Here is a 9,199-nt window from a genome sequence, read left to right on the forward strand (position 1 = left end):
GCATGGGCTCATGTGCAGTTTGAACTCGTCCTTATTCTATTCTCTCTCCACCACTGAGGCGTTTACTCCCCCTGGCACTATTTGACACTTCCTTGTTGGAGGGGATCTGTGCTCCCAGATCATTGTTGATCGTGGGCCGTTTGATCCAATTGGAGGAAAAAATATAGGTTGGATGGGATTTGATCTCATGGTCTTCCCGTCACGGAACCAATGCCTTACCACTACGCTTGTGCATGCGTTTTGTTAAATAAGGAAAATGGTAGCATTACCTTGTGTAGTTTTGGCCCGCTGCAATCCTAGTTCACATCGAGTTCACTTCATGTTCACAACGAGTTCACACCACCATAATATAGTACACGTAGCTTGCAGAGTTCACATATAGTTTACATGCAAGTTCACAATGAGTTCACATTCTTCCAACTTTACGCCTGGTTCAAGTTCACGTTCGTCTTTTTTGAAAAGTGACATCGCCTCTTATTTTGAGAAAAATAGATGCACGTATAATTTTGTCTTTGAAATTCGATGCTTTCCAATCTTCCACTTTAGCTCTACGTACAATTCCTCTCTCTCTCTCTCTCTCTCTCTCTCACTCACTCTCACACACACACACACACACACCTATAGATCTTTGAGATCTCCAGTGACTATTCCTATGACATTGAAAAGTTCTTCTCGTCCTCTCTCTCTCTCTCTCTCTCTCACACACACACACACACGTACACACATTAAAAAAATGCATAGTTGTAGTGATATTGAGCTTTGAGAGCCTCCCAAAATTGAGGTGTTCTCCGCGAGCGCTGATAAATTTCAGACGCTTCTGCCTATGTCGCAGGAGCGCTCGCCATTGATCAGTAAAATCAACGTCTTGCGCTAGTGCTACGTAGACACTAGTGCTCAAAATTTAACCCCATGGGTTTTCCGTTGAAGTGGGAAGCAATGCCAAGAAAGGACGAAGGGCTGAAAGCAAGCAACTTCATGAGCCATCTTATTGAGGGCCGAAAAGAAAGAACGGAAGAGACCAAGCTATATATGTCTAACATCATTTGTTACATTCCACTCTTGGTATTAAGCCATATTGGCAGATGGCTAGAGGTGAGATCTTCCCTCGTGGGCAAAGAGTAGTGCTAGCTTACAAACAGAGCTTAGTGGTCATGGCAGCAGCAGCATTATCCCTCCACACTGTGTCAGGGGATTTATGTTCGAGAGGTGAGCCAGGAAGGCGGGGGGCCTCTGGTTGTGAGAGGTGGTAGAGAGGAAGAACAACAGATGCAAAAAACTTTAACAATCACCATGAGCATAAATAGACCTCAATAAAGCTTTCTCAATAATCAAAGCAGATTGTTAACAGCACCATAGCTGGGATAACATCAGGGTTAAGAAGTTTAAGCTCCTCACAATGGGTTAACCCGGTTTATCATTGAGATTAATATAAAAAAAAACCTTCTATGCTTAGGATGTTGATGGTGTTGATGATGATGATCGAGCTCTCATGTGCGACGCTCCTCTGTCTTCTTTATGTCCTCCGAGAATAAAATTGAGGTTTTGCCCTTCTTCTGTCTTCTCTCTTCTCTCTTCTTTTAATATGCTCCTTGAATACTCTTAATTCCTTTAAGAGCCTCGATGATCCTTTAATGCTAACTTTAATTCTCCTTAGATTCTTGGTATTGCCCCCTGCCGACTTTCCTCTTTATCTCTCCTTTAGATCCTCTTTCCCTGCATATTTCCCTTGAAGCCGAATGGGAGCGGGGTGAGAAAGGTTGAGCTTAACGCTTATGGTTACGAGGGGTTAAGGTTCAGGAAGATCGGCTATATAGGTGAGAGAAATATTTGAAATTTGAAAGTATAGGGCTATGTAATAGTATAATGACATAAATATGCAAGAGAGAGTGATATGTTGGCTTCTTGGAGAAATGGCTCAAGCTATTTCGTGGCTTAGCCACAAGGGAGAAAGAAATAGGTTCGAGCTCGAGGCGTAATTTGTGGAGGTAAGAGATCCGGTGAAGCTCGTGGGAAGCCCAAAATTCGAGAGAGCCCTGAAAAATGAACTTATCGCTTATTTATAGGCCTTCCCTCCCTGCATGCTAACTTAGCTTTCTAAATTTAGCCTTGATGATGTGGCAGTCGAGCTCTCCAAATCGGGCGGTGATGGAGCCAAATCGCAGTGCCAAGCCCTGCTGAGCATAGTTCGCTTCATTCTTGTGCTCGTCCGAGCCTCGTGCATGCCACAGCGAGCTTAAATCCTTCTTGTGCAGCTCTTGTTGCTCTGCCTCACGCCATGCCCTTTTTTTTTTCCTTTTCTTTGTTCCCATTAAGCGGCCATTTTGTGGCGACCTAGGGCGGCCTTTGCCATCCACATTTTGTTTACATGCCGATCATGGCATTGCCTAGCACAACGTTGAGACACAAATCTCATCAAGAACTCAATCTGCTTTTGTAATGGCACCACATTTGGTGTTTACATTGTCCAATGCACCACTGGCCCACCTTCCATTGCCATGTTGGGTATTCCCCGTAAATCAATGCTCTCCAAGAGACGATATTTACAATGAAATCTCGTCAAGAACTTCATGTGCGTTCGTAAGAGCACCACATTTGCGCAATGCTAAGCATGCCAATAGCTCAGCATGGTTCTCCAATAGCCGTCATTGGCTTGCATTCTAAAGCACCACCAAGCATGACTTCTTTCTCCAATCGGCCCTCTTTTCCATTGATTCAAGGTGCAAGCATAAAGTAATGCTATTACTGAAAACACCACATTTAACATGCATATCGGCCAAGGCATTGTTAAGCACAACTTCTTCCCTTGGTTATCCATAATTCCACTGCCATGTCGAATATTTTAGGCAATCACTGCATCCCAACCAATGACATTCTCGATGGAAATTGTCCGAGTCTTCGTAAAAGCTTCACACTTAGCATACAGATCAACCTCAAACACTGCCAAACATAATTTTTTATGTACATACCAACCAAGCAATCCCAAGCACCCACATAATTTGACTAAAGCAATGCCGAGCACAACAAAAATTATAGTCACACCAACCCCCCCTCAAATAGATTTAATATGCATCTTTTATTCATGTTTCCCATTGTGGAAGCGGAGCGGCACGACGACGGTTGAGCTAAAGCAAATCACACTTTCCCGTGCAAGGCAATCTAAACGTCTGTGAGAGCTACCAAGATCGCTAGCCACATTCCAACCCATAGTGACTCTTTGTAGGCACTATCTTGTTGATTAGCTGAAGCATCTGCTTGCTTAAATGCTCGAAGTAGATTGTTGGCAAGGATCCATTTTGCACATCTCTCTTTTCTATGCATGTTTGCTTGAATAGGGTCTGTGGGCTTCCTTGCCTAGGTTCTTGTGTTTGCATGCGTGCTTGAGAAGATTGATTGTGTGCACACCCATAGCTTATTAATTGAAGTAGTCATACAAAACCTCCTGCATGCATGCTTGGCCCATTGGATGCAAGCCCATTGCTATGGAGCGGCTTAGAAGGCCAAAGAATGCAGAGAATTGGTTGTGTGAGCATCGAAGTGATTGTATTGGTGTATACACGCACACATGCACCGAGAGACTTACTGAAGGCCCTAAATGAATGATTATGAAAGCTCAAAATAAGATAGCCCATTGAAATAGTTGACATTCAATTTATACACTCACATTTGTATTGCAAAGCACTTTATTATTGCATATGAGGTTGAAAATTTCGGGTCTTGAGCTCTAACCATTTCTTTTGGATCAACCAAAACAGTTTGCATGCGATAATGTTTGTAAGATTTTCAACGATTTTAAATAGTTGTTGGCCCCATACACAAACACAAATTTTCACCTCCTGAAATACATGTCAGATTGATAGGTTAACAATATCAAGTAGGGAACCCTCAATTTGAAAGCCATGAGTAGAAAAGCTTGCCTTCCTAATACTGAATGCGCTCAGGAAGTTTGCTCACCGTGAAACATAAACAAGACACTACAACTATCATAGAAATGAATAACCAAATGGTTATAGTATTTTAGTTTCCAACCCGCTGGCAAACGAGCACATGGGCTGTCCAACTAAAAGCTTAAAAGGTCTTTCAACCATCGCTTCACACCAGTATGCTTTTGCTTCCCATCAGCAATGAGTTTTGAGGTAATCAGCTTTCTAAGACATGAATAACGACAAAACCCATAGATGCAGCTGCCAATACAATCAGTGGCACACCATCCCACTTAGAAATGCTTCACAAAATTAGACATCTGGCTTATTGTTTGCAAATGCAAAATTCCACAAGGAGTTTAGAACATGCAGGCCCAGCACACTCAGACATTCAAGCACCCAGGATGCAGAACCTCCGCTTTTCCTTCAAGAGATGTCTCCATGAGCAACAACACACGATCTTTCCACCATCTGACTTCCATCTCCTTGGCTGTGACTGTCTCCTGCGTTACACGGAGATCATTCTCAAGTTCGCAAATTCTTTCTTCGTGCCTTTGCTCCAGAACTTGCCATAGCCTCCTCTCTAACTCTAAAGGTGGAACAACAAAGTCACTCTCGTGCACTTGACCAGCATCGTGCATTGCTACCGGATCATATATATCAATGTCTACATAGCTCGTGTCATCCTCTTCAGGATTGTCAACATATCCATTCTCATCTCCTTCAGGTTGCCAATCGTTCTAAAATCATGGAAAACAACAAGACATCCATCAGTCTCATTACTTTTTCATCTACAAGAAGCTTAATGCACAAAAAGTCCTATTAAAGATTTCTTTTGAAAAAATACAAAAATATTATCATCATTCAGAGAGCAGAACAATTTCGTTATCTTCCGGGAAGCAACAACTCCATGCATGCATTCAATACACTTCAGAATTTTATGTCCAAAATACATAGGATGCTAAATACAAATGCCAGGCAAAACTGTGGTGTTGACAAATCGGTTGACCTGTAGGCATTTTAGATGAAGCACACACAATTTGCACATGAAAAGCTTTACAATAATCCACTCGATGTTAATTCTAGCACCGTTTTATGTTTTACGCATTTGCATTGTATGCTATGTTGCATTTGCATTTAAGGCTCGTGACATTACACAGATCCCCACATTCCTAAAAACACTACTTCATCAAACTTAGCTAGCATACAAGGTATGCACCATGATAGCAATTTTCAGTCAATTTCTACAACACTCTGTTTTTTGCTAACTCCAGCAGTTTACAGAAATAATTCAAGGCACACAAACACTCGGCAGAAAAGAAAGAGCATTACCTGAAAAAATTGGATCTGTTTCGATTCACACTCAGCTTGTTCGGTATTGGACAAATTCAGTTCTATAAGCTGAAGCTCTGCTTCTAACTCAGCTTCTAAATAATCAAACCCAAAGGATGCATTTGCCTCATGACTGTTATTTGCATTGAAAAACTTTGAAGGATCTTTTCCTCCTCTGCTTGGCCAGGAGCTGATTTCTGAAGGTAGGTGCACTTTCTGTGAACAAGACAGATTTGCGAATGTTGTACCTGATGGAACCTTCTCAACCTCGAGCAGTTTTAATGGATCTCGTTCCAATTTCGAATCCATCTCCTCTTTCAGCTCTTGAATCAATGTGTTGTTTTTTCTGAGAATCATTTCCAACTCATTGTTGCGGCTAGTGGTAACAAGCAGGACACCCATAGCAAGTCCCAGGGCAACATAAGAAACTTCTAAAACCACCAAATGGCTTGGATTAGTAACTGCATATGGCTTCTTGTACAGCATAATAGTGCATGTGCGAGCGAGACACTATTGGCTCTTTGATCATAATCCTGAGTCCTGACTACCTATCATTTGTTTACAATTTCTAATATAACGATAACAAATACTAGCTATCCTTGAAGACCCAAAAGTAAAACATGTAAAACATCAAGTCCCATTTTAATGATGAACAGATGATTACCATTAAAGCTATGTAAACAGTCCATTGGCCTTGAAAACACTGAAGCTGTCTCGAATGAATCAACCCAATCACCTGATACTTTGTCAACAAGGGGATAACGTCCACTTGGTGCCATGCTGAGTCCAGCGAAATCAGCAGAACAAGATATTGCATTCTCCGGATCATTACTGCTAGAAGGAATGGGCAAATGGTTGCACCTTCGACAATGCCCAAAAACCTCTACATCAAGGAGTTCCTTGAGATGCTGCGAGTGCACAAAATACCGACCAAATCTTTGTTTCTTTAGTTTCTCGTCTGAGAAGGGTCTGTTACAAGGCTTTCCATGTGTTAGATACTTGAAGACATGTACATCTCGAGTATTTGGAGGCCTCAGACTGGAACTTCCAGTTGTCCCTTTGAAAAGTTTAGAGCATGCTCGATGCCCAAACCCTCTTGCCACTTTTGCTAAAAGATGGCAGGCTCTCTCTGTCATTTTCTTGAGCTTCAATGGAATTCTGTGTCCTCTTTCATCTTTATTTACCTGGTCTCTCAGAAAGTCAGAACAAGCAGGCACAGCATGCACTAGTTGCCCAAGTGAGGCACTTTCTGTTGGGTCTTCATTGGCGGCAATGTTCTTCATGCAAAAGTAATTTGACCTGAACGATTCATGATGGTTCTTGCCATGCATACACAAAAGGAGAGAACTAGTTTTCTCCTCCCCAGGTGTAGCAAGGTCCTCACTGCACAATGAGTCATCAAAAACTTTATCAGGAAAGCCCAAGTTATCATTTAAGTCGCTTGTCACCGACTTCCCCTCCTTTCTTCCATGAAGAATCTTCCTGCCAACTTCCCTTGCAGACTGGGATCGCTTATGTAAACCGCGTCGACCCACAGTAGTTGAACCGCCCCTTCTTGGTGTATATGCTGGTGAGCCTTGTGAGGAACGAAGTGTTACATTGCATTTGAGAAGGCAACACCCAGGCCTAAACTTGCGTGACTTCTGCCAGCATCGCGCCAGATATCCTGTACCTGCCACAACTAGCAGTAGCCACATCTTGCTTCATTCAACCACTTGCAACGCTGCATGGCAGAGGAAATACTCTTTTAGGCTAAGAAAAGGTTCATAGACCATTTCCAATTTATGCTCTTATCAAAGACTTTTGCCATATGCATCTGAATTTTCAATATGTGTGCCTGCAGCTTGACAAGCTGCAAAATTAACAACAATACCGCCATCAACCGACACAAATAACTAATGCTCATGGCTACTAAATCAAAAACTGCTCTTGATTTTGTATGAACCAGCAATGCACAAACATTTGGCTTATGACACGCAATCATTCTTCTTAAGTTCTGGCATGTACATAAAAAGGACATAAGATCATGGAAACGGATGTACCAATCATCTGTCAATGGCATTCTTTGACTACACTGCTGCACACTTGACTTCGGGGTTGCCAATTGATGTTATAACCCATCCTCCTGCAAACTCCGCTGCATAGTAGCCAATTGATCTAATGAAAAATGCAGAGAAGTCATTGTCACCTGAGGCTAGGAGCCATGGGGACAGGCTTCTATGCACAAAACATGAATAGCTTGTGAAACTCACTACCTGTATATGTATGTATGCACCACATATATAACTTGCGAAACCCACTACCAGTATGTTGATGGCATGTGTATGTATGCATCCTTGCAAGCTGGTAAAGCATGGTACTGATTAACAAATGTACCCATGATTGTTCCAAGTACATGGACATGGAAACCTGCTTGACAGAGGCAACGTGCATACATACACATACACGCATACGCACAAGGGCTGTGCATGATTGCAGGAGGTTTGGAAGTTTTCTTTGCTCGTGCTGCCCCTCTGCCAAGGGCCCAAGTCTCATATTCTTTTGTAAGCTGCCTGCCCTTCTTGTAAAAAGTGCAGCCATACACACTCTGCTCAAGGGAAGTGTGATGATGCTGTTGGAGACTGGCTTCAAAAAGCAAACGCCACCGCACTAGCCCAGCGAAAGAAGCTGTGGGGCTCGATTCCTGCTGTACACCAACTCTTCGACAGGGGAGCGTGGGGGTTATACAACATTTAAAAAAAGATACTTTGCTACCTTATGACGTGGCATTTTTTAGGATTCAGGTAAAACAAGGTGCTTTAATATCCCTGAATATTCCCCCTTATGACGTGGCAATTTTAAGGATTATGGGCAGCATTTGTTGTCCATCCTGCTGTTACAACATTATGACGGGAAGAGGCTCGTACGATCACGCTCGTGAGTAAAAACAAACGCACTCAAATAGCCATCTCTCTCTCTCTCTCTCTCTCTCTCTCTCACACACACACACACACACACACACTCTTCAACCACAAAGATTGAGAAAGAGAGGGAGAGAGAGATTTTATTATCGTCCTCAGAGGTCAAATATGACCTATGGGACCAAAGACACATGTGATGTACTATGTGTGGGGCTGATAATTGATTCTCGAGGCTCCAAGATCATGGTGATGAATCTCAATGGAGAGCCCACATTGTGGCTAGGAGCGGAAAGTGTGTAGGTCTAAGTCATGGCTGAAAATGTGAGGAAAGCAAGTTCAAATGTCAGCAAAAGATGAACACTCTTTTATTGTGTCATACTTAGACTCTTGAACTTGCAATGAGCATAATGTGCATAGTCAATGGGACTCTTCACGATTGCCCCAACTCTCCGTCTTGCATCAAAGGGAGTGGGAGCTAAGCCAAATGGTTGTTGGAATGAGCTTGTCACTTCTGGCAGTTATTCCAAATTAAAGACTTGGGAGTTACTTAAGTCAGATCAGATGTGAAACCAGGTTCAAACTTCAGATAGCACACAAACCAAACAAAGACTGAAATGGAAGTAAGAGAACAAGAGACTACAGTTGATATTTATGCAAATACTAGAAATTGTACAACTGGCACAAGATGAAGCCACTAGAAGGTCCATGATGCTTAGAGAAAATGCTCAGCAATTAGACTCCGGAATCACTAGCCCACAAAATGAAGTAATGGGTCCTATTTATAGGTATCTAAACTGGGCTCTAACTGACTATACACTGTAAAATTATGGTTGTAGATATATCGGATGACTACCGATCCTAGTAACTGTGCTGGCGCCCGGACTAATGCTTGTTCCCACCTTCTACATTCTCCCTCCCCTTTCTTTGAATTTTGGCATATTCCAAAATTTCATATATGCTTCTAACAATGACCAATATTCACGGGGATGGTATTCTAAATCCACCCACTTTCCTTCTAGCTTGCTCGTTTGCAACAAATCTCGGACT

The 9,199-nt window shown here is 42.4% G+C and overlaps 1 protein-coding gene across 3 annotated transcripts; it reads right to left on the reverse strand.

Moving 5' to 3' along the window:
• Positions 1-3,823: 3,823 nt before the first annotated feature.
• On the reverse strand, positions 3,824-7,469 carry LOC147448312 (uncharacterized). Of its 3 annotated transcripts, none has more exons than XM_086524159.1 (4): positions 7,295-7,469; positions 5,917-6,975; positions 5,253-5,680; positions 3,824-4,660 (listed from the first exon to the last, which is right to left on the reverse strand). In XM_086524159.1, the coding sequence occupies exons 2-4, from the start codon at positions 6,947-6,949 to the stop codon at positions 4,304-4,306; spliced, it is 1,818 nt and encodes a 605-aa protein (XP_086380285.1). In that variant the 5' UTR covers positions 6,950-6,975; positions 7,295-7,469; the 3' UTR covers positions 3,824-4,303. The 3 variants fall into 3 exon arrangements, with proteins under 3 accessions (XP_086380285.1, XP_086380283.1, XP_086380284.1); XM_086524157.1 differs by having other exon boundaries at positions 5,253-5,683; XM_086524158.1 differs by having other exon boundaries at positions 5,253-5,683; positions 5,917-7,104.
• Positions 7,470-9,199: the final 1,730 nt, after the last annotated feature.

Source organism: Adiantum capillus-veneris, chromosome 11, assembly GCF_014529385.1.
Source record: "Adiantum capillus-veneris isolate H3 chromosome 11, ASM1452938v2, whole genome shotgun sequence".
NCBI lineage: Eukaryota > Viridiplantae > Streptophyta > Polypodiopsida > Polypodiales > Pteridaceae > Adiantum > Adiantum capillus-veneris.

Coding starts and splice junctions, on each gene's coding strand:
- LOC147448312 (XM_086524157.1), bottom strand. CDS start 6,949: ATGTGGCTACTGCTAGTTGTGGCAGGTACAGGATATCTGGCGCGATGC. Junction 5,684..5,916: donor CTGTTTACATAGCTTTAATG/GTAATCATCTGT, acceptor TGGTGGTTTTAG/AAGTTTCTTATGTTGCCCTG. Junction 4,661..5,252: donor AACAGATCCAATTTTTTCAG/GTAATGCTCTTT, acceptor CCATGATTTTAG/AACGATTGGCAACCTGAAGG.